Source organism: Phascolarctos cinereus, unplaced genomic scaffold, assembly GCF_003287225.1.
Source record: "Phascolarctos cinereus isolate Bilbo 61053 unplaced genomic scaffold, phaCin_HiC Scaffold_3;HRSCAF=262, whole genome shotgun sequence".
In the NCBI taxonomy this organism is placed as follows: domain Eukaryota; kingdom Metazoa; phylum Chordata; class Mammalia; order Diprotodontia; family Phascolarctidae; genus Phascolarctos; species Phascolarctos cinereus.
The window spans coordinates 148,138,509-148,165,094 of NW_027555736.1; the positions used below are offsets into that span (position 1 = coordinate 148,138,509).

Sequence of the window (26,586 nt, forward strand, 5' to 3'; positions counted from 1 at the left end):
CTTGGACTTCAAACTCAGGTTTCCTGATTTGCAAATCCAATGCTTTATTCATTTAAAGTATGTAATCCTGCCAATCTTTCCTTCTCTCCTCAGATACTGCCACCACTCTAGTGTAGGCCTTTATTACCTCATGCCTGGATTATTGCAATAGCCTGCTGATGGGTCTGCCTGCCTCAAGTTTATCTTCACTCCAATCCATTTTCCATTCAACCACGAAAGTGATTTTCTTAATAAGGGCTTAATAAAGGTTTATTAATTGTTTGATTGGGCCCTTTGAAATCTCCTTTCCCCAAATCTAAGGTGCACATCAAATTATACTCATATTTCCTCTCCTCTGTTACAAGCTTAAGGAGATTACTTCCCCCCAGAGTTCCTAACATTGCCACCCAGCAACCAGTGCTTCCCTGTTAGTAAGAAGCAGGTCCAGAATAGCATTTTTCCTTGTTGGTCTTCCACCTTTTGAATGAAATAATTACTAAGGCAAATAAAGAAGTTGTTAATTGTTCTATTTTTGATGAGGCGAGAGAACTCCAGCAGAATTCTGATAATTCAAAGTCCACCTCACTATTATATTATGCCTCTGCTCCAGGCTTGTGATGTTTTCCAAATGCCTCATCCATTTCCTCTTTTTGTCCAGGTAGTCTGTTGTATAATGATAATGCACTGGGACAAATGACAAAGTAAACAAAGATCACTTGTTTCTCCTCCCCCCCAACCCCATTTCCTCACATGAATATGCCTTCTTGATTGTTTGGAAAACCATAAGAGGTTTGAATCTTGCCCTACTATGGTTTTTACATGAAAAATAAATGATATAGGTATGAGTTATTATTTGGTTTTTAGCTACATTATGTGGTTGTATTTTGCTGTATGTTAGAGTTCCAACAAGATACAATGTTCTCTTTTAGCTTAAGCATAAAATGTATTCTTTTCTATATTACTGTAACATATTTTAGGAATAAGTGCTGAAGAAACAAGAAAGCTGGAAAACTCAGTAGTTATCTAGAAAGCGCAACCAGAAACTGCAGATAACTGGAATTAAAAAAAAATAGTAGTATGTTTTTATATGGCAACATTATTGATCCAGATAATAGTGACTGACCTTGAAGGCTTTGTAATATCCTGAAATCTTTTGATTGAATTACCAAAAATTGAATTATGTTTAGCAGTTTGTTTTTAGTATAAATATGTTCTTGTTTTATGAAAATTATTGTTCAATGTGTATTTTGAGTACCTCTCCCTTAATTAAAATGAGCCATTTTGAATAAGCAAATGTTTATTGCGTCATAATTAAAATTCTTCCTCATATGTTGGAATTTTTGGTATGTCTTTTAAATGAAGTGTGAAAGATTTTATCAGGCAAGTGATGAACTGGTTTTGGTGGCTAGTGTTATCTGTAGCATATATTGCAAAGCTCTATTAACGGTTTAAAAACACATTTTTTTTAATAGGCCTGAAATGGTGAAACTAAGTCTTGAAACAGATGACATATTAAAATATAAGCAACTCTGACATTAATAAGAAAAAGGTGTTCTTTTTTGAAAAACATGAAAAAAAAGAAGTCTTTAGTGTAGCCTCTGACTTACGTAGTTTTGTAATTTGTGGTATGAAAAGGTATGATAGGAAACAAGATGGTTACATTCTGACTTAACAGTTTTTCGTGTGGCTTTGGTTTTAGAAAACTAGATAAATCTAAACAGAAGACATCAATAAGTTTGAGCATTTTCCCACTTAATAGATTTTCTTTTTTTATTGAGAATTTTTTTATAGAATAAACAGATTTTTTTAAAAAAAAGTACATTTGAAGTATTTCTTCTTTGAAATAGCAATGGGCTTTTCACCCATCTGTGTACTTTTAAAAATTAATCATTAATACAGATTAATTTTAATTAGTAAAGGAATCTTTCTTAAATCTTACTCTGTGATCCCTCTCTATTCCTGGGCCATATGCCCTTGAGGCCAAAAGGGTTTAGAGAATTCATTTCCACTCACCTTCTGCCTGGGTGGCAGTGCTAGGCTGGAGAGTTCCTTAATTTCTATCCTATTCTTTGAACCATTTGACCCCTAGATTTATTTTATTTCGTTTTTTGTATAGGTAACAGTTCATCCTCAAGCTCTGGAGCACTTCAGGGAGGGATTTAGTTTTCTTACGATTAAACAGTCAAGGGGAACCTGCGGTTCTATCCCTCTGAACCAGCAGACCTTCCTAGTTGGCTGATAGAGGCAGAGTCTGGTAGCGGTCTTCTTTTATTGCTCGGATCAGGGGGACAGCAATCAGACTTTGCCCTGGATCAGACTAGTTTGGGAGCACTGAGAGCTTGCACATCTCCACCTTAAGTTGTGGAGTCCTGAAGTAACACAGCAACAGGAGCAGCCCAGACATTCCCTCCAGAAGTACACAGAGTCCAGCCTAACATCAAATCCTAAGTCAGAAAGTAGGCTGGAAGAATAAGCAATAAAAAAACTCATCCACAAAGAGCTGTAATGGAGGCAAGGTCCTGTAAGCAATAAACCCGGAAGAGAACGACTTCAAAATATCTACAAGCTTGTGCTTGAGCACAAATTAACTGGAATTCTAAGAGAGATGAAGCAAGAGTTAAAACATTTTTATAAATGAAACAGTAAGGCTAAAGGAAGAAATTGGAAAATAAATTTATTGAAGAAAAAATAGAGAATTAATAGTTTGATGTACAAGGTGTACAAAATCTTGACTACACAACAAACTCTCTAAAATTAGAACAGACTAAATAGAAGCCAAGAAATAATATTAAAACAACCCCCCCCAAAAAAAAGGCTGAAAAAAATAGAAAAAAGTATAAATATGGTATCTCACAGTAAAAGCAGCTGACCTGGAAAACAGATCAAGGAGAGAAAATGACCTAGCTACTATATTTCATGAAATCATAAGAGAAAACTGCCAGACCTCTTAGAATAGGACAGTGTGAAAACAGAAAGAATACCACTGATCACTTATCCCAAGAAGCCCCCAAAATGAAAACTCCCAGGAAAACGATACCAAAATCGAAGACTTCCTGATCGAAGATAAAAAATACTACAAACTGCTAGAAAGAAAGAATCCAAGTATAGAGGAACCACAGTCAGAATCACACATGATTTATCAGCTACCACAATAAAGGAACAGAGATCTTAGAATACAGTATTCCAGAAGGCAAAGAATATACACTTAAAGCCAAGTACAACTTACCTGCAAAACTGAGCATAATCCTGAAGGAGACAGAACGTACTTTTATGAAAATAGAGGCCTTCTAAGCGTTCCTGGTGAAAAGACTAGAGCTATGTAGAATCTTTGCTGTTCAGACACAGGAGTTAAGAAACATGAAAGGTAAATGTGAACAATGATAAAAGGATTAAAGGATAAATTGCTTACATTCAAATATGGAGAGATGATATATCTATCATTGTTAGGGGTTACAGTGGGAGGCTAGATACACAGAGCTTGGGAGTGGTTCTCTTATGCTTTGGTGATCTTAAGGCACATATGGAAAGACAAAGGGGTAAGAATACACCGGAGATAGAGAGTAGAAAAAAGAAAAGAAGGTTAAGGGGGAAAAAATCTCATAACTGAAGTGTGCAAGTAGACAGTGAGGGGAGCTGCTGACACTTGAAACCTCATTCTCATCTAAACTTGTCGAAGAAATTTGGTTCAGAAATATATTTCAGTGGCCACTAGGTGGCGCAGTGGATTGTGCACTGGCCCTGAAGTCAGGAGGACCTGAGTTCAAATGTGGCCTCAGACCAGACACTTGACACTTACTAGCTGTGTGACCCTGGGCAAGTCATTTAATCCCAATTGCCCGCCGGGGGGGGGGGAGGAAGAAATACATTTCATTCAACAGGGAAACAGGAAAGAAAAATGAGACTGGGGAATTAGAGAGAGAGTAGAATAAGGGCGGGGTTAGTCCTGAATAAACTAATTATAAAGATGTATAAAACTATGTATTACTCTTTCTGAGTTAGCAAATAATGGGAATCTGAGGGAAACAACTGAACATATTATGGTATATAAATGTGTTAAAATATTGTGCTGTAAGAAATGAAATGTTGAAAATGGCCACAACAAAGAAATGATGAAGGAGATCATTTCGGAAAAACCTAGGAAGACTTCTGTGAACTGCTACAGAGTGACGTGAGTAGAACCAGGAGAACAGTTTACACAGTAACTTTGAAAGAATTAGGATCTCTGATCAGCCATCATTCCACAGAAACCAATGAGGAAACATACTAACTTACCTCCTAATAGAGAGATGAAGGATTCAGAATGAGACTTTTTTTTTGGACATGGCCAACACAGAAATTTGTTTAGCTTGGGAATACATGTTTGTAACAGGAATTTTCTTTTTCTTTTTTTCTCAGTGGTGAGGTTGGGGGCAGCTGGAAGTTGAGAAGGAAGATTTTTCCTGATTGAAAAAAGTATATTTGAAATGATGAAATAGTGTTATCTTCAAATGTTATGGATAGTAATGCTGTGTTTATTTGACTTTTCTTGCTTGCCTCCTTTACCTTTTAAATTATAGCAACATTCTCTCAGTGAGGGACATTTAACATTAGAATTTTAGCTCTTGGTGTTTACCTTTCTATTCATGAATTTCAAGGAGAGTGATCTTAGTCTTATGGGTCTCACTTGCTAATATATTTATTCTTCTATTAAAGGAATTGACCAAGAAATTAATTTTTTTCTTATACCTTTTGTCATAATTTGGTTATTAGTAGTAGTACAGATCTAAATGCTGATAGGTTTTATTAAGTTTAGTGTTTTAGCTATAATAAATTAAGCCTTTATTCCAGGCAGCTAGGGTGCAGGACTTGGAATCTGAAAGACCTGAGCTTAAACCTTGTTTCAGGTGCTCTCTAGGTATGTCACTCTGGCCAACTCTGTAAAACGAGGAAAATAATAGCACTTACCTCACAGAGTTCTTGTGAAGATCAAATGAGTTACCATATGTAAAGCACTCTATAAATCTTTAACCCACTCATTCTTCAGGATTAAATTATTTAGTTTCCAATTAATTTTTAATCTATGCTTCCATGACCCTTTATGGAATGTAGTTTTTATTGCATTATGGTCTGAAAGGGATGCATTTAATATTTTTGCTTCTTTGTATTTGTTTGTGAGGTTTTTATGCCCTGATGCATGGTCAGTTTTTGTGAAGGTGCCATGTGTAGAAGCTAAGAAAAAAAGTATATTCCTTTTTATTTCCATTCAGTTTTCTCCAGAAGTCTATCATATCTAAATTTTTCTGAGATTTCTATTTATCTCCTTAACGTCTTTCTTATTTATTTTATGGTAGATTTATCTAGCTCTGAGAGGGGAAAAGTTAAGGTCTCCTACTAGTATAGTTTTATTGTTTATTTCCTCCTGTTATTCATTTAACTTTTCCTTTAAGAATTTGGGTGCCGTACCATTTGGTGCATATATATTTAGTCTTTACATTACTTCCCTGTGGTGCCTTTTAGCAAGATGTAGGTTCCCTGCTTATCTCTTTTAATTAGGTCTGTTTTTGCTTTTGCTTTGTCTGAGGTCATGATTGTTACTCCCTGTCTTTTTTACTTCAGCCAAAGCGTAATAGATTCTGATCTGCCTCTTTTTTAAACTCTGATGAGGTATTTTACATTTTCTTCTATTTTTTCTGACTTTGTTTATTGTTTCTTGATGTCTCACGGAGTTATTAGCTTCCATTTGCAGATTCTGATCTGCCTCTTTTTTAAACTCTGATGAGGTATTTTACATTTTCTTCTATTTTTTTCTGACTTTGTTTATTGTTTCTTGATGTCTCACGGAGTTATTAGCTTCCATTTGCCCAATTCTAATTTTTAAGGAATTGTTTTCTTTATTGAGTAAGTTTTTGTACCTCTTTCCATTTAGCCAGTTCTACATTTTAAGAAATTATTTTCATCAGTGAAGTTTTGTACCTCATTTTTAAGGTGTTATTTTCTTTAATATTTTTTGTGCCTCTTTTACTAAAGCTGTTAATTATCTTTTGATAATTTTTCCTTTGCTCTCATTTCTTTACCCAGTTTTTCCTCTACCACTATTATTTGATTTTGAAAATCATTTTTAATCTCTTCCAGGAATTCTTATTTGTTCTTGTATCCAATTCACATTTCCTTCTCTCTCCTCTTTGAGGCTTTGCTTGTAGCTGTTTTGACATCATTGTCTTCTTTTGAGTTTGTGCTTTGATCTTCCCTGTTACCACAGTAGCTTTTTATTTCCAGGTTCTGTTTGTTGTTGTTGTTGTTGTTGCTGTTTGTTTTGTTTTGTTTTTGGTGTTTGTTCATTTTTCTAGACTGTTTCTTGGCTTTTAACTTTGTGTTAATGTTATGCTCTGTTCCCGGCAGGGTGGAGGGAAAGCTAACAAACTTAAGGCTTTTGCACTTTATTGCTTGCACAGCTAGCTCTTGGAGTTTGGAAATTTTCAGTGCTTCCAAGGTGATGTCATCAGGGGAGAGGTGTGATCATTCTTCTCCTGGTTTGTGCTTGGGTCTTTACCCAGGAAGGAGCCCGATTTCTTTGGATTGCAATTGATGCTGCTCCTCAGGGTCCCTAATCCCTTGGGACATGAACCAGTATTGCTCCTCAGCGCACCTGCTGCTTTGTGACCAGAAGTGCTCCTTTCTGCCCTTGAACTATGACTGAAATGTGATTATAGACAGTGGGGTTGTGAAACAGCATTTGGCACTATATCTAATGCTAGTTCCCTTACCATCTCTAGCTTGAGAGTTCTTGCAGCTGTTGCTGCTTCTGTCACCATCACCTAGTCTCACCACTGGTATTGCATCCATGTGGGCTCTATGCTAACTCTCCTTCCAACCTCTTAAGTTGGCTTGGGCTGGAAGAATGGCTCACCCTGACATTTTTTTGCTCTTCTATTCCAGAATTTTATTTGAGGCATGATTTTAAAGTTGTTTGGAGGGAGAACTCACCTGAGTGCTTCCTCTTCTCTGCCATTTTGGCTCCGTCCCCAGCACTCTGCGGATTTTAAGGTGTTGTATAAATACTAGCTATTACTAGTATTATTATTGTTATAATTATTAATTAGGCATTTACCCTGTACAAATTGTAGTAGGTCCTGGAGGTGGAATATAAAAGTGGAACAGTCCCTGCCTTCAAAGGGTTTGCTTTGCTTTAGGAAGGCATGACTTCTTCAGAGTTTTATAAATGTGAGATATATGGAAAATAAGTAGTAAGACCTCTTATTGTAGGTAGCTCTTTACCTGATACTTGAAGAGTGCTACAGGACTCTAGGAGACTGCAATGATACGAGAGTGTTTTAGACGTGAGGCATGGCCTGTGCACAATCATGGAGGCAAGTAATGGAATATTGTCAGTCAACAAGCTTTTAAGTGCCTACTATGTGCCAGACACTGTGCTAAGTGCTGGGGAATCAAAGTCAAAAAAGTCTCTGCTCATGGAGCTCATAATCTAAATGGGGGAGACAACACGCAAACAACTATATACGAACTAAATAGATGCAGGATAAATTGCCAATAATCTCAGAGGAAAAATACTAGCATTAAGGAGGGATGTGAAAGGTTTCTGGCAGAAAGTAGAATTTTTATCTGACTTGAAGTATGTAAACTAGGGAAATCAAGATGTTGAGACTAGAAGAGAGACCATTCTAGGCATGGGGGACAGGACATGAAAATACACACAGTTGAGAGATGGAACATCTTATATGGGAAATAACAAGGAGGCCATTGTCATTAGATCTTAGAACATGTCAGTGGTTCTCAAATTCTGTGGTCTCAGGACCCCTTTACACTCTTTAAGTATCCCTCAAAGAGCTTTTGTTTATGTGTTTCTCCATGGGTTATACCTATAGATATTTACTGTAATAGATATTAAAAGATCTTAGTATTATTACAAAAATAGTGTTGATCTCTAGACCCCCTGAAAGGAGCTTGAGCACCCTAAGTATCCCAGGGTCATACTTTGAGAATTGCTGAAGCATGTGGAGAGGAATTAGGAAAGGTCAGAGGAAGCCAAGTTATAAAGGACTTAAAAAAACAGAGAATTTTATACTTGATCCTGGAGGTAATAGGGAGCTGCTGGAGTTTATTGAATGAGGGATGGGAAAGTATAAAACATAGTCAGACTTGTGTTTTAGGTAAATCAGTTGAACAGCTGCATGGAGGATGAATTGGAGTGGAGAGAGACTTAAGGCAGGGAAGCTAACTAAAGGCTTTTGTAGTAATATGGGTTTGAAGCGATAAAGGCCTGCATTAGTATGGAGGCAGTGTCAGAGGAGAGATGGAGATGTATGTGAGAGATGTTATGAAAGTAGAATGGACAGTACATGTTAACTGATTGGCTTATAGGGTGGGGAGGTGAAAGTGGAGAATGATACTTAGGTTGTGAGTTTTGGTGACCATGAGAATATTGGCATCCTTCACAGCAATAGCAATATCAGGAAGAGGGAAGGGAGGCAGAAATAACGAATTCAGTTTTAGACATGTTAAGTTTAAGATGTTTATAGGACATCCAATTTGAGATGTCCAGTAGGCAGTTGGGGTGCCGAATTGGAGGCTAAGAGAGGGGCAGCTGCTACTTATCCTTAGCTACCCTGCATGGCTCTATTAGGCAGCTAGGTGGCGCAGTGGGTAGGGTGCCAGGCCTGGAGTCACTGGAAGACTCATCTTCCTGAGTTCGGATCTGGCCTCAGGCACTTACTAGCTGTGGAACTCTGGGCAAGTCCCTTAATCTCTTTGCCTCAGTTTCCTTATTTGTAAAATGGGCAAACTCTCCCAGTATCTTTGCCAAGAAAACCCCAAATGGGGCCATGAAGAGTCAGACATGACTGAAACTATTGAACAACAACAAATGGAGGCTAAGGAGAGGGGTTATAGCTAGATAAATAGATCTGAGAGTCATCAGCATAGAGATGACAATTTAATCTGTGGGAGCTAATGACATTGCCAAGTTAAATAGTATAGAGGAAGAAGAGAAGGCCCAGGACACAGCTTTGGGGGACATCCACAGTTAGTGGGGAGAAGTCAAGGTAAAGAAGACAGACAGGGAGTGGTTAGGCAGGTAGAAGAACTAGGACAGAGCCCTGTAGAAAAACTTAGAAGAGAGTATCAAGGAGAAGAGGGTGATCAATAGTGTTACATGCTACAGAGAGATCAGGAAGGATGAGAATTGAGAAGAGGCCATGATTTAGCAATTAAGAAGAAGCCATTGGCAACTTTGGAAAGAACAGTTTCTGTTGAATGATAAAGTTGAAAGCTAGACTGCAGAGTTAAGAGAATGAGAGGAAAGGAAATGGAGGCACCTACTGTAGACAACCTTCTCCAGATTAGCCAGGAAAATTGGGAGAGATGAAGGTCTATAATTAGAGATGGGTGGGACAAGTAAGAGTTTCTTGAAGATGGGAGAGACATGAGCATGTCCCTAAGCAGTAGGGAAGTAGTCGAAAAAGAGAAATTGAAGATGAGTGAGAAAGTTGGGATAATACAGGAGGCAATCTTCTGGAAAAGATGGGTGTTGTGTGTGGGGATAGTAAATAGGTCAGTTAGGCAGGAATGCAGAATTGCTGAGTGGCAGTGATGTATAGTCACCCTGAAAATATAGGCTGGAACCCATATTGTAACGGGCTTTAAATGGAAAACAGAGAAGTTTGTATTTTAGCCAAAATAGAGTTGGTAGGCTGCTGAGGTTTCTTACATAATCATTCATGATCAGATATGTGCTTTAGGAATATCACTTTGGCAGCTTTTTGGGATTATGTATTGGAAAGGGGGAGAGACTGGTTACAAGGAGAGCAATAAGAAAGCTATTTCAGTAGTCCAGTTGACGTCATTAGGGATTAGACTAGGATGGTTGTGGTGTGAGTGGAGAGCAGGGGATAAAATAGGGGGAAAGGATGTTGAGAAGGTTATATCAATAAAACTTGGTAAATAATTAGATGTGTGGAAAAAGAAAGAATGAGGTCATATGATTCCTTGAATTTTAGGGCATGTTTTCTAGCTCTTTTGAGGCTAACTCCCAGAAGATCTTAGATTAGTCGTATGAGATGTAATTTATTGTTAAGCATTAGATAAGAACAGTAGAAGAATTGGATAACTAAGGGAATACTGGAAAGAAACTTCATATCTGGTTTATTTCTCTGCTGTTCCTGAATAGCATAATTTAAAATTATGCCATGCTTCTGTAATTCCAAGTTTCAGATTATGGTTTGAAATCTGTTGTTTGAAAAATTTCTTTTAAAATCTCCTAATATTAGCTTGTATTATGTAGTGCCTTATGGTTACAAAGCGCTTTATATACATTGTTTAATTTGATCCTCAAGATATCCTTGTGAGGTAGGGAGGTGTTATAAATATTATTCTCATTTTATAAAAACAAACTCATAGGAACTGTGATTTGCCTAGCAGTCTCGTGGCTGGTATCTTAGATGATAGGACTTGCTCTTGAATTCAGGTTTTCTGAGTCCAACTATCTCTTAACTCCTCATATATCAGACTGCTTCTGAAATCTAATAGTTTTAATGGGGGAAAAAACCTCAGAAATTGTACCCTTCTGGCATATTTCTTCTACATATTCTTTCATTTAATCTCTTGTGGTCCTGACGAAAGATATCTCTGTGTCAGACCCTTCTTCCAGCCTTAGAATTTAGCTTATTTTTTACTCAATGATTTTCTTTGCAAATACTTGGCCTCTTCCTCCTTCGAGGATTTTCCTCCCTAACATTATCTATTTTATTTTTACTGCCTTTTGTTTTGTCTTTAGCATATATTAGATGGTATCTCAGTATTTGCAGATCCAAGATTTCTTTTGAGCTTGGCCTGTGAAAGATTGGAAAATAAACCCTGGTACCTTAGAAGTTGATAAAAATCTCTTAATGCGTTGGGTGTTGTCTTCATATTCCAGAATTCATTCTAGAATAAATCTACAGCTAAAAAACTCAAGGAAAAAGCAACAAGCTAATAGAAAAAGAAATAGCCAAGATCAGGTCTGGGATAAATATAATTGAATGTTAGAAAATAATTGAAACTATAAATAAATCCAGGAACTTTTAAAAAGTCCTAACAATTTTGATAAGCAGCTAAAAAAAACCCCAACACTCTCAAATCATCAGAATTAGAAATGAGAATACAGCAGTCACCACAAGGCAAATGAAGTTAAAGACTGGTTTAAACCAGTGGTTACTGCATGCTAATAAATTTGATCACCTAAAAATTGAAATACTGAAATGACAAAACAAACTGTGGATGGCCTAAAAACACCAATCTCAGGTTTAGACCTCTGACTCACCTCTTAAAAATTACCCGGTGCCAGGGGCAGCTAGGTGGCTCAGTGGATAGAGCACCGGCCCTGAAGTCAGGAGGATCTGATTTCAAATGTGGCCCCAGACCAAACACTTGACACTTACTAGCTCTGTGACCCTGGGCAAGTCACTTAACCCCAATTACCTAAAAAATAAAAAAAAATGTTTAATTACCCAGTGCCAAGTCATTAATTGTAAGAGAAATGCAAATGAAAATAACTCCTGAATTTCTCCTCACTTCTGGCAGATTGCCAAAGATGGAGAAGAGATGGGAAAAGTCAATTTGGAGGGGTGCTGGAAGACAGATATAGTGGCATAACCTTAAGCAAGAAGACCTGAATTCAAATGTGGTCTCAGACCACAGCTGTGTGATTCTGGGCAAGTCATTTAACCTCTGTTTGCCCTAGTTTCCTCATCAAGGGGATGATAATAATAGCACCAACCTCCCAAGGCTGTTATGAAGACCAAAGAGATAATTGTGGCACTTAGCCAGTGCCTGGCACATAGTAGGCATTTAATAAGTTCCTGTTTCCTCCTTTCTTGCCCGTGTGCACTAAAAGTAGCATTATGAAGTACTTCCCAAGAAAGTAAAAAATGAACCAAAGTTTTTGCCGGAATATTCATAGTAACACTTTTTATGGTAGCAAGAATGTAATTGAATAATATTGTGAAATAAGAAAGGATAAATACGAGGAATTTAGAAAAACATGGGATGATTTGTATTGATGCAGAGTAAGATAAGCAGAACCAGTTTCATGTATGTACAATGACTACAACATTGTAAATGTTTAAAAGATTCCTAAAATGCACTTGAACTACCTTCCAGCTCTCATGCTGGATCTAATGATCCAATGGAAAAACTAATTAAGGCATGAAGAACTGATGATGAAACATCCTTCTTTCCTCACTGCACAGAAGTAGAAGAGAGGGGCGTTGTTCAGGCAAGACATTGGATATAATGACAGGTGCAGTTTATATATTGAAGGTTTTTGTCACTAGAGAGGGTTCAGTCTCATGAGAGGAGGGAATAACAACTGATAAAAAGAGAAAAGGCATCAATGAAACTTTTTAAAAACTGCTTTGCAAAAAGATATTTGGACAAAATAGAATCTCCCAAATCAATAATCGTTTTGTGATTAAAAACTAATTTTATAAAGCCCCAAGTGATAGCTAAACTCTAAATTTCTGCAGTTTCTTCCTTCTCTTCATATCAGTAAACTTGTGTTAAATTGCTTTTGTTGCTGGGCCCAGAAGGGGAGAAAGAGATCAAAAGTTGAAATAAGACTATCCCATGTTATTGAAGCTTATGGTCTGCAGAAGGGAGGGAAAAACTCACTATCTTATACACAATATTACCCAGTTATATTAGGGATAAAACAGTGTTAAATGAAATTTGAAGGGAAAGGTTATTACTAATAAGGAAGTCTACCTGGAGGAGATGTAATTTGAGTTGGGTTTTAAAAAATGAATTTGGGATCAGACTGAGATTCAAATCTTGGCCCTGATATCCTCAGTGATCATGGGGCAAGACATAACCATTCTGGGCCCCAGTTTCCTCATTTATAAAAGGAGGGAGTTGCTATAGATAACCTCTAAGACCTTTCCAGGTCTGCATTTGTGATCCTATAACAATTTTCTTTTGAATTTGACCACCTTCTTTGTTTCCATGGCAACCCTACTCCAGGGTCTTATCATTTCACAACTAGAAACTGTCATAGCCTTTTAACTATTCCCTTCACCTTCAGTTTTTCTCTGCCTTAAAGCATCTAATGTACAATTGCTAGAATAATCCTCCTCACATGCCTCTTCAAATTAAAGAATACATATTTTAGTCGCTATGTGCAATCTAAAAATGTAGGGTAGCACTGAAAGCCTTCTTGTCCCCTGCTTCTTCACTTTCACATTTCTTTTAATTCCCCAGTGTAGAACCAGCCCCATTTCATGCAAAATAAACCTGTTATTAAAATGTCCCTGGTTCTTATTTCTTCACCTTTCCACAAATTCTTCCCTGATCTTATGGAGTATCCTACTTAATCTATACTGCCAATGTGTGAAAAACCCAGCTATTCCAGAAAGGGTTTGTCAGGATAAGCATTCTATATTTCCCAATACTTACATACATTTAGTGGCAGCATTAGATCATGGTATCCTAGGATATTAGAGCGAGAAGGAAACCTAGCCTCAATTAGTTAAGTGATTTGCTAAAGATCATAGAACTAGTTAGGGTGAAGTTCTAAATATAAACTGATCCTATTTTATCGCTTAATATTATAAGCCATTTCAGAAGAGTATATGAATGAGAAAGATTATGTGGTTCAACAGGAAATGTTTAGTTTTTATTTAAAATTTTTATTTGACATTTAATATTTAAGGTCATAACTAATGAGGCAGTAAAACTGGCATTTTCTATTTAATAATGGAATGACACCACCCTTAAAGCTTAAAATTACACAAAGACTTTTGGGGCAACCTATATATTGCTGAGACTTTAACTTGCCTCACCTTTTGGTCTAGTGTGGGATACTGCTTTCCTCTCATAAATTTTCATCAATAGAATTTCACATATAGGAAAAATTATATCTTGAAAAGAATCTCAATTTTAAAATGATTTTTACATCATCACATGAGTCTGCTCAGCTTGTTAATTTATTTTACACATTTAGTTTTTAGTTTTGGTTGGTAAAGTGAATATTTTAAAAATATCTCAAATTTCTGAAAAGCAAAAATGTGTGAGATATGATGAAGTAAAGAAACTGATTTTTGAATGTGATTGATAGATTTAAATCAAGCCTTATTTAAAAAGGGAAACATTTTTAATATATTATAGGTTTTAGATATTCATGTCTTTTCAAGCAAGCAGTTATTAAGTACCAGGGACTGTTACTGTTAAAGAATGAAAAGACAAAGGAAAAATAATCCCTGCTCTCATGGACCTTACTAAGTATAGTCTAATTGAGGGTGACATGTACACATATAGGTATGTACTGAATAGATACAAAGCTAGATTTTCAGGAATTTATTAGCAACTTGAGGGAGGTCGAGACCAAAAAAGGGTTTGCATAGAAGGAGATATTTGAGCTGAGCCTTGAAGGCAACCGTCATGTAATTCTAAGGAGTGACAGGGAGGAGAGAGGTGCTTCCCCAGTCTGGGGGACAGCCAATACAAAGGAACAGAAATAAAGAGTGTCCCATGTGAGAAAAATAAGGACAATTTGACTGTGTGAAGGGCTTAAAATGCCAAACATTTGGTCCTGGAAGTAATAGGAATCCCCTATAGTTTGAGTAGAGGAGATGTGTGGTCAGACTTTCACAAAATGCCTTTGGCAGTTGTGTGGAAGATGGATTGGAACACAAAGAGACTTGAAGTAGGAAGACCAATTAGGAGTCTATTGCAGTAGTCCTAGCAGGAACTGATGAAGGCCTGAACTGTAATGTACAGCTATTATACATATGTATATTATCTTTGGTCTCATATGTATTTCTTGTTCCTGATTTAATATTGTGTTATTTTGTGTTCTCACCTCATCTCTGCCTTGAAGACGTCTTTAATTCTTTGAGGCACATCTCCAGAATCAGCTTCCTGTCTACAAGAGGCTGTCTTGATTTTTTCACTCTCTCATTTACTAGTTCCCTCTCCCTCAGAAATCACATTGCATTTGCTCTTTTGCATACTTGGCATTTTCTTATCTGTGTTTGTGTTGTTTCTCCCTAATATAATGTAATCTTGTTTAAGGATAGGGACTCTTTGGTTGTTGTCTTTATGTCTCTAGCACCTAGCATAGTACCTAGTACATAGAATTTGCTTATTAAATGCTTATTGAATTGGATTGTTTTTACTTTTGTTAGACTAATGCTAGATTGCTTACCAGTTTTTTTCTTTAGCTTTTTTGCCATTTACAATAGGCTAATATCCATATAAAATCAGGCCTTTATTAAAAATCTTCATAATAGTTATAGAACCATTAAATTCACAAACATGGTTCCTGGTCTTTTGTTGTTTTTCATCTGAGATAGAGGTGTCCCCTTCACCTCTTACCATTTCTGCAAAGCAGCATTTTTCTTTCCAGATGTATTGGCCAGCATTTTGCTTTGACTTCTATTTGCCTACATCTCTTTATCTTATTATCTTAGCCTGGTGTGATTTTATATTTGTAAGCTAGGAGTAAGTATGCACATGCTTAGATGTATTGTGGCATAGTGGAAAGAACATTGGATTTGAGTTCAGAAAACCTTGGGCAAACCCTAGCCTTGACACATATTAGCCATGTGACCTGAGGCGAGTTGTTGAACTACTCTGAGGTTCACTTATATAATAAACATAATATCTTACTTTACTTACTTCATACAGTTCTGAGGCAAGCCCTCTGTAAACCTCAAAATGCTATAGAAATGTTAACAGTACTTATAATAAATAATAATTTATAATGCAGTGGGGTTTGCCATGGTCTCGGCTATGTATACATATCTACCTATTCATATATGTAACAAATGAGGTGAAATTTTGCTAGTAGAATTTTACAATTTGACAGAAAAAAATCTTGCCCCTTTACATTACTCTGTGTGACCATGAATTTCCATACCAGGAGCTCCCTGCATGAATAAAATTACATACCCCCCAAAAAATATAATGCATCTATTAATGTACACAGCCTTTCTTTCTTAACACATGTAAAATGACTTGACCTTATTGCTGAAAACATTAGTGCTCAGCTTTTGTGCTTTTTCTAAATTGAAAAATGTAAAATCTTCTATTAATTTAGTATTTTGTTGATGAGTTGGCAGAAAATAAAGTTTTCCTCCCCAGTTCCTGTTATCCAGCCCCTTCCTACTACCGTTCCATTTACAGATGGCATCACTACCACATATGCCTAAATTATGAGAAAAAGCACTATCAAGTCAGAGGACTTGACTTCAAATCCATCTCTGAAGATAGTACTATCTGTACGACCTTGGGCAAATCATTTAACCTCCTTGGACCTCAACTTATTCACATGTAAAAAACTGCCCGTTCTAACTCAAGATCTGTGGTCCTGTGACCTTATAGAACCCTAATTTTTGATAATCTTATCGATCTTGACTAAAACAAAGTGTCACAGGCTTTTTTGTAGTTCCTAACCTGCCAAAACACTGACTGGTAGAGAGGAAGGAATAAGACAAAGAGTAGGCAGGCAGGTGGCCACATTTTCCCGTACTCCAAGTATCAGTGCATAATCAACCCTACTTGTGTTATGAGATATTTATTGCATATTCTTACTTCTATGATATAAAGAGGATGGTCTTTTTAGTCACCAAATGCTCTTCCATTTAGGGTATGTAAACTGTCCAGGCATTATGATTTACCACCCTCAGCCCCCTACCTCAAACATCAGGGTTCTGAGAACTGCATCACTTGATCAGCAGAATGCTGAGAAATACTGGTTGCTGAGGTAATTATTTATAATATAGTAGTGGTTGGTGTTATTCTTTAATTGTAAATGTTCATTTTGTTGTAGTCCTAATAAATGGAGTTTTTAAACACATGACATTAAAATGCATTGCATTTCAGTGTCTAAAATGTACTTGAATGTTTAATTTTCCTCTTTTAGCAATTTATGTTGTGAACTGACTGCTGTGTTTTTCTGTAGGTTTTAATGTTACAGATTTTTAATACTACCTATTCCTCTTTTTTTTTAATTAAAAGGTTTTTTTGTTTTCAATTAACAATTAAACTGACAAAGAAAAACAAAACCCATGTAACAAAGGCAAAACAAAATCCTTCATTGGCCATGTCAAAAAAAAAAGTCTCAACCTGCACTTCTTTGTCAGGAGATGTATCCTCTTTTATTTAAAAAACAAAACAAAACTAGCTTTTTACAGTCTTTTTAGAAGAATATAGAGGGAGCCATCCTTGAAAATAGAACTATTTCACTTATGACTAAATACAGTGGCTAATTGAAATCCAGATATAACCCTTTCTTTATAATAATACGAAGTTTTCTTATAGCCAAAATGTTGAGCCTTGGAAATAGGGGCTACATATTAAATTAAACTCTATGTTAAAAGTTGTTTTCACTCCATTTTAAATGTTATTTGTTTTTGTTCAACTCATACTTCAAAGGCAACTAGAAGTGTATTTTAGTTTTGTCAGGTTTATACCTATGGTAGCTAGTTTTTGACTATCAAGCAAATTTGATTGTATATGATTTAATGTTGTGTATTTCCACTAAAATGCATGATAAACATGCTACATTTAATTCCTTTTACCCAGGTAAACAGAACAAAAAATGTCAACTCTTAAGTTTATTCTGATTGCTGGATTGTATGTTATGTGTAATTCAAAACAGAGCTGTATGACAAGAAATTGCTCTCTATACAAACTATGTATTGTACTTGTTACTCCAAATGAATTAGACCAGTGCTGATCTAAATGCATTTTTAAGCCTTTATTTGCTCTTTGTAATTTATCTTGTGTGGTTGTTTCATTAAAGATTAAGTTATCTAGTTTAATAATCCTTTATTTCTAATCTGAAAGTTTTATTTCTTTCAAAATCGTTTCCTGGGGCTTTCAGCAAACATGTCTTTTCCCCAAAAAACTAAATAACATTTTATAATTGATGTATCAAGTCTTGATTTCCAGGTAGTTCCAAATTGTAGATGATTTCATATTCGACCAAATTATTTTCCAAGAAGGGCAGATTTATAGGTTTTTGGTGACATTGTTTTTAAGTTCTGCTACTCTCTTTGCCTTGATCATTCGTGGCAGAAATACCAAAGCCAAAGATATGCTTGAGTATGCCTGTTACCTCCTTATACCCGAGTCCTGTACTTCTGTCTTGAATGTATCTGTACTGTATTCAAGATTACAGTTATTGCTCTATTTCATTCACTTATCATGGCCACCACCTGGGAGAGAACTATTAAGGATCCCGGCCATGGGTTTTGGAGAGTGTTAGCAAGGGAAGAATTGGTAGGAGAGGAAGAAATAGCTTCAAGCCAAGCCCGAAGTGTGCAAAATCTACAAAGTGTGTCATTACAGTTTGTGATTCTATGTCTGTGGCTTTAGTCTTGACTTTTAAGTTTGGTCACTTTGAGGGCTAGAGTATGGGAAAGCCACTGAAGTTTAAACTGTTCTGTATATTTTTCTCTAACTTTTCACTTGGTGAATTCTCAGCACTCTTATAGTCTATACCAGTGGTTCTCAAATTGTGTTCTGTGGGAGTTTCTCTAGGTATGCCATGAAATTTTTAATATTATATTACTTCAGATAAAAGAAAATTTATAATAATTAATTTTGTTTAATATAAATTTTACTTGTCCAGCATACAAAGTATGATAAGTATAGTATTCACAAAATAAACAAAACTTGCCTATTACAGGTACACAATATCCTCAAAATATGCCAGACCTTGAACTTGCAAAGAACTCAACAAAAACAGCTGCTCTTACTGAAGGGAAACTGCGCATTTGTGAGTCTCTCGACTCTCCCATAGTGTTGCCAACTTAAACATTCAGTGTGCTTCTTATTAAAGAATACTGAGTGCCATGCCATGCCCCTCCCCCCCAAAAAAGTTTGAGAGTCATTGGCTTATACCATGTAATCTAGCACTTGGTCTTTGATAGATGGATGGATAGATAGATATTTCTCTACCTTTTATTTATGTTTTCTCTCATTATTTTCTAAGCTCTGTGAGGACATGTGGTTATCTCTTTTGTATTCCCCATAGCACCTAACGCTGTGCTGGACAGTAATGTCTGCTTAAGTAGTTGATGAATTGATTGTAGCAGGGAAATATAGGAGAGATTGTTGTTCTGTGTTAGTCCTTGGTTTAAAATCTCTAGTTCTGGGCAGAAGCAGTATCTTTAAAAATATTAATTACAGATTTTAAACATTTAAGTACTTGAATTTTAAGTTTGACATATCCAAATCGGAAACAAAGTTTAATGTTGCAAATAAAGTTATTGCAATACTAATATTCTTTGCATTTTGTTTGTCTTCAAGCAAATGGTTATGAGCCTTAGAGTTTCTGAACTGCAAGTACTTTTGGGCTACGCCGGAAGGAACAAGCACGGGCGTAAACACGAACTTCTCACAAAAGCACTGCATTTGTTAAAGGCTGGCTGCAGTCCTGCTGTACAAATGAAAATTAAAGAACTCTATAGGCGGAGATTTCCCCAGAAAATTATGACACCTGCTGACTTATCTATCCCCAATGTACACTCAAGTCCCATGCCAGCAACTTTATCTCCGTCTACCATTCCACAACTTACTTATGATGGTCACCCTGCAACATCACCATTACTTCCTGTTTCTCTTCTGGGACCTAAACATGAACTGGAATTACCCCATCTTACATCTGCTCTTCACCCTGTCCATCCGGATATAAAACTTCAGAAATTACCATTTTATGATTTGCTGGATGAACTGATAAAACCCACCAGTCTAGGTAAGGTTTCAGTGATCTTTAATAATGATTTGCATTATTTTGATCTCTTTGGGGGAATTTTTTCATTTTAGACTGCTTCATTCTGTGATCATGATTAGTTATCCATGAAAACTTATTTGGTTAAGTTTTAACACTTAGCACAAATATCAGAACTTCTTTTAACTTTATATAAAAATAAATGTGTGAAAAATTCTTAGGAATTTTTATTCTTTAGGAGGGCAGTTTGACTTAAGATGTAATCAAACACGTCTTAATCTGCTTCTGGTCAATAGTTAAGAGTGGTAGTTGATGACAAAAGAAAACACTAAAAAGATTAAATACAGGAAGAAAACCAACCTAGAATTTAATATTTAAAACCATTTATTAAAATATTTATGTATGTAAGCTTTAGTGATTAAAAAGTTTAACTAAATAATGTTGTTTTAAATCAGTTTCTGCTAATACCAATTTCTGGATTCATTTTTTTACTATTAAGATTTGATGACATCTATAACAGATGATAAATGGTTTTAATCATCTAATAGAAGTTATTGTATTTACATATATGATCTAAACAAACTTGGAGCTTCTGTATTAACAAAAACAATATTTCAAGTTAGTTCTCAAATTGTATGTGTGGATTGGTAGGTAGATATAGCCATATGTTGGCTTCTTATACAGAGTCATAGTTATATATAACAAGTACAGTGAAATCATATTCATTGAATTTTTTTAGTCTTTCTTATGTCCATTGTGTCATAGTTTATAAAATCTGAATTTAGAATTTTGATTTTTATATTACTGTTCTGTATTAAATATAGCTGGCTTTATTTGATTGCCTTACTTACCTAGGTAGATTACTAAAATACTTTTATTTTTATATCATTAAACAGTTGTTATTCTATAATACTGATAATTGGATTTATGAAATATTAAAGTGCTATATTTTAGCTGGGTAGGGTTTTTTTTAAGTTATTATAACTCATTTGAATAAATGAAGATTCTGCGAACAATTTTTAGCATTTCTGCTTTCTTTCCTACTCGATCTTAAAATTGCTCAAGTACAGCGGTGGGGGGAGGGTGGTGGTGTTGTTTGTTTTGGTTTTTGTTTGTTTGTTTGATTATAATTGTGCTTATTTTTCCCTTTAGCTCCCAACCTTCAGATGATTTGCTGGACTTTTTGTAAAACAAAATTCTGATTCATTGTTGTTATAAATACCAGTTGACAATATAATCAGTTGATCTTTGACCCTAATATTTGATTTTTGTACAGTTGAAATATAATCTGAAATAGATTTTTTAAACTAATTAATAGATGAAATAGATCCTATTTGCTTAAAAGTTACTATAAATGCAATTTTTCAGAGTCTGAAAGGGAATTGAAAGGAGTATCATAGGATTAAGATTGCAGTTACATATTGATTATCCTTTAGTGTCTGAACAGTTTAAAAGATCTATTAAGCTAATGAGAGCCGCATCCCAAAACAAGTAAAAGATTTCTAAGAAAGTTATAGGTCTAGAGCTGGAAGGAACCTCAGAGACAGTCTGTTCCACTGTCCCCTATATTTTGTGGATGAGGAAACTGAGATGCTCGAGGTCACACAGAGAGTGGGGGTTAGGGTTGAAATTCAAACTCAGGTCTTATATCTCCACATTTATTGTTCTTTCCATTATACCATACTGACTCTCTAAAATTCATAGGATCATAGATCTAGACCTGAAAGGGACCTTAGAATCATCTAGTCCAGCCCTCTCAATATTGCAAATGAAGAAGTTGAGGCTAGGAATCACTGAGTGACTTCCCTAAGGTCATACAGGTAGTAAGTAGTAGAGCTGGAATTCAAACCTAAGTACTCTTGACTCCACATCTAGTGAGCTTTCCACTGTACTATACGCTTCATCCCTAAAATATTAAAATATTTTAATTATACATATTGTGACGTCTAGTTGTGTTAAAGGCATTCTGCATTCATTTTCATGCATTAGCCAACGTAGTCTGACTTAATCATAATTCATATCTTGTCATGTTATGTTGCTTAAATAATAATACAAGTTACTTTTATTGATTTGAACTTATAAAATATAGAAATGCACAAAATGTGTCTTCAGAATATAATATTAAGAAATCTAAAGCAAACATCTCATGAGAATCCATTTTGATGATTCCTGAAAATGTTTTTACTCTCTGTTCCTGTTAGAATTTTCTGTTTAATATCCTCTTATGTCCCCTTCTGGTTAGTTGTTAATATACTTAATAACTTTTTTTAATCTTATTTATCAGGAGAGATTAAAAACAATGCATAGGAGGAGATGTCCACATACTATAGGGGCTTAATGCATGCTTGTTGAATTGACCTGAATTGCAATGTATTATATTAGACATTGGAGATATTGGAATGAAAAACAACCTGTTCTTTGTCCTCAGAGAACTTTTCAGTCAAGGAGGGGAAAAGGCTTTTATACAGATTCATCATCTAGCATTAAGTGCTTACTGTGTGCCAGGCATTGTGCTAAGTAAGCACTGGGTTATAAAAGAAAGGCAAAAACAGTCTCTATCCTCTAGGAACTTGCAAACTAATGAGAAAGACAACATACAAATAAATGGCTACATACATGAATAGGAAGGCATAAAAGCTTAATTGTACTATGTGCTTACATAAAGGAGAAGTCAAGTAGTGATAAATGAGAAATTGGAAAGGGAGGAGGTACTTCTAGGACAATTAAGGATGGTTCTTGGAGGAATTGGCCCCTGAAGTTACCTTGAAAGAAGAAAACAGTTCCAATGGGATAACTTTCACAAATATAGGCAGGTAGAAGAGGGGGGAAATAAATGACCAGCAGTCCAATTTGGCCAGAAGATGGTGTTTTTAGAGGGTTATATGAAATAAGTTGGAATTAGGAGGTCTTCAATACTTGGAAATACTCTGATTTTAGATTTTTTTTAAAAAAGATTTAATGGAAAACTCACTTAGAAAAAAGTTTAAGGAAAAAAGATTGTGTTGCCCAAGTATACAGACAGAAAATATATATGCTTACTTGCTGAAATGATCCCATTCCATCCCATCTCCTCCCAACAAATTGCCCTGTTTGTCATCTATACTCTTTCACTTATTTTTATATCTGCCTCTTTACTGATTCATTTCCTACTGCTTACAAACATTTGCATGTGTCTGGTAGCCTGAAAAAACCCTTACTTGATCTTTCCATACCCACTATCATCCTATATGTCTTCTGCCTTTTGTAGTTAAACTCCTTGAAAAGGCCATCTATAAAAAATGCCTCCACTTTCCTTCCCCTCACTTTCCTCTCTTAACTCCTTATAGTCCTGCTTTCAACCTTATCATACCACCAAAACTTCTCTCAAGAGAGAGGAGACTAAGAAGTTGCCAAATCCAATGGCTTTTCCCCCTTTTTTAGGGGAGGCTTTTCCCAACTCCTCTTAATTCTAGTGCCTTCCCTCTGTTGCTGTTTCCTGTTTATCTTGTATATAGCTTGCTTTGTTTATATTTGTTTGCATGTTATCTCCCTTGTTAGATTGTAAGTTCTTTGAGGACAGGGACTATTTTTACCGCTTTTTTGTATTCCCAGTGCTTAGCATGGTGTCTGGCACGTAGTAGATGCTTAATAAATGTTATTGATTGATTGACAGTAGCCTGGCATGGTATTGTTTGTTTTACTGTTGCTTTTTGTTTTTGCATCAGTTTTCCTCTGTGGTATATCCTTTCCTTTATTGAAGTTTGGTGATACTAGACTGAATTCAGGAGAGGGACAAGGATTGGATATTTAGATATGGGAGTGCTCTGTACAGAGATGATGTTTGGACCCACGGGAACTAATGAGGTCAAAGGACATAAAGAGAATGTCGAGAGAAGGAGGCTTAGGACAAAACTGTAAGGGGACACTCATAGTTAAGGATTGTGACAGGAATGATGACCCAGAAAAGGAGACTGAGAAGTAATGGTCATGTAGCTTGAAAGAAAGCTAGGAGACAACAGGAAGAAGGGGAGGGAACAAGCATTTATTTAACATCTTTTGTGTGCCAGCCATTGAGCTAAGCACTTTACATTATTTTCTCATTTGTCAAATCTCAGCAATGTCACAAAAACTCAGAAAATAGAGCATATCCAGGAGTAGAGAGTAGTTAGTGTCACATGCTACTGAGAAGTGTAGAAGGATGAGAATTGAGAAAAGATCATTAGATTTGGCATTCAGAAATCTGTGGTAACTTTAGAAAGAGCAATAGCAGTGACTAAGATTGGAAGCCAAATTGCAGAGGGTTTAGAATATAGCAAGTGGAAAAATGGAGACATTGCCTCCACAACTACCAAGGAGTTTGGCTTGAGAAAGGAAGATATTTTTCTTGTAGCATACCAGATATCTTAGAAGCATAGATTTAGAGTTGAAAAGTTTAGCTGCCATTTACTTAAAGTCAGTAATAATATATTAAGCACTTATCGTATTGTAGACATTGTTAATCACTGCTCTCAAGGAACTCACAGTCTATTGGTAGAGACAACTCTGTACAATAAGATATATACAAGATAAATTGGCAGTAATCTCAGAGGGGACCAGAAAGGCTTGCAGAAGACAAGATTTTTAGCTGAGACTTTAAAGGAAACTAGGAAAGCCAAGTGGTAGAGACTAGGAGGGAGAACATTCCAGGCATTGGGGACAGTCAGTGAAAATCTACAGTCAGGAGGTGTTAATGAATGTGTACAAGAAGCAACAAGGTCAGTGTCATTGGATCAGAGAGAAATGGAACGCTAGGAAGGGGCCGGGTTAAAAGCTAAATACATTTTTTCCTGGAGGTGATAGGGAATAGCTGGTATTTGTCTATTGAATAGGGAGGTGACTTGGTCAGACCTGTGCTTTAGGAAGAGAAATTTAACAGCTGATTGGAAGATGGACTTGTGGCAGGGAGGCTAACCATCTATCTGGCTCTTGCAGTAGTCCAAGCATGAGGTGATTAGAGCCTGTTAGGATGGTGGCAGTGTCAGAGGAGAGGAGGGGATGTATGTAAGAGATGTCATGGAGGTAGAAGAGACAGGACTTGGCAACAGATTGGATATGGTGGAGTAGAGAGAAAGTGTAATGAGTTGAGGATTAATGATAGCTGGATGGTGAGTTTGGGTAACTAGGAAGATGATGGTGCCTTCTTTTCTCTGTTAATGGGGAAGCAAGGAAGAGGATTTCCATCTACTACATCATTTGTTTCCTTTTCCCAAGGATCTCTTCTTCTCTTCAGTCTATCCTCTGCAAAACTACAACAATGATTTCCCTTAATTGTGAAGATATGACCATGTTACTCCCTGACTGAATAAACTCCACTGGTTCCCTATTGCCTCCAGAATAGAATATGAATTCCTCTGTTTATCTTTAAAAACTCTTCGCAAGATGGCTGCAATCTTTTTTCAGCCTCATTCTTCCCTTCATATGCTCTGTGATCTAGCTAGTTGGTCTTCTCTCTCTTCTTCACATGTGCCGTTCTCTCTCCCTTTTTTTTAATGCCTTTGTACTGGCCGTCCTTCCATATCTGGAATGTACTCCTTCCTCACCTCTGGCTCATAGTGTCTCTTCCTTTAAGATGTAGCTGAACCATTACCTTTTATATGAAGCCTTTCCTGATGTCCGTTCAGCTGCTAGTGCCTACTTCCAAACTACTTTGTGTTTATTTACATTTTATTATCTTTATATTTGTTATATGTATGCTTATATGTGTACTTGTCATCTCCCACATTAGAATGTAAACTTTCAGAGTTAGGATTATTTAATTCTTTGTATTTGCATCCATCCCCAGCATCCAGAAGAGTGCCTAGAATAGAGTAGGTGGTTAATAAATGCTTGTTTATTGAATGATTACTGTTGTCATTGCATGTATATCTGTCTCTTGATTCTGTTTATTTCACAACTAGCTCATACACGTCTTCCCCTGCTTCTGAATCCTACTCCATTACATACTTGTACTATTTGTTAACAACTTAATGATTTTTTCTTGCATAATTCCAAATTATTTTCCAAAACTGCTAGAACAACTCAATTTCGCCAACAGTGTATTGGTGTGCCTGTTGTCCTGCAAACCGCCAACACTGACTGTTTCCATCATGTTTTCAACTTTGCTAACTTGTTGAGTATAAGAAAGAACCTCAGAATTATTTTAATTTTCATTTCTCTTATTTTTAGTGATTTGGATTCTTTATATATAACTGATAGTTTGCTATATTCTTTTGGAAATCTTTTTGAGTAATCTGACTTACTTTTCATGTACTCTTATTGATTCTTAGTGATCTCCATTTTCCTTTTTAAATACAAGAAATTCTTTTAATAGTGGTATCTTTCAGTTTTGCCATGAATTGAATCCGATCTCACCAGTTCAAATATTCTACTACCCTCTACTCTTTAAAACAAAAACAAAGCAAAATCAGACACTCTTTGTTTATGGTCCTGTGATACTTTCACCATTTACCGTGATTTTTCAAAGATTGTTGGCAGCAGCGCAGTAATCACATCTGCCAATTCATCGAGTAGCCTCCTCCCCACTAAATTGTTACATATCTATGTGTGTTTGTTTACATGTGTGTGTGTATATACATTTATACGCGCATAGATATATGAAGTGGAGTGGCATTAGCATACATGTATATGTATGTATCATGTCTGACATCTACATATACAGGCATATGTACATACATATATATACAGATCTATACTAATAATATACCATTCTACTTCCTCCTTGTGAAATCTATTCCTTTTGAATATTCTAACCATTAAATGTCATTTATACCTAGGAGAAAACTAAAGTTCACAGATTTTAGGTATTATAGCATCACATATTTTATGGCATTTTTCAGTTAATCAGCAAACATTTATTAAGCATCTATTGTGTGCCTGGCATTGTG

General features: G+C 36.0%; 1 protein-coding gene across 1 annotated transcript in view; it reads left to right on the forward strand.

Annotated features, from left to right (window-relative positions):
- Positions 1 to 26,586, forward strand: part of PIAS1 (protein inhibitor of activated STAT 1) — a 153,831-nt gene that overhangs the window by 31,381 nt on the left and 95,864 nt on the right. The window contains exon 2 of the mRNA XM_020982527.1: positions 19,264 to 19,708. Coding sequence (XP_020838186.1) covers positions 19,264 to 19,708 — 445 coding nt within the window. The remainder of the gene's footprint in view (positions 1 to 19,263; positions 19,709 to 26,586) is intronic.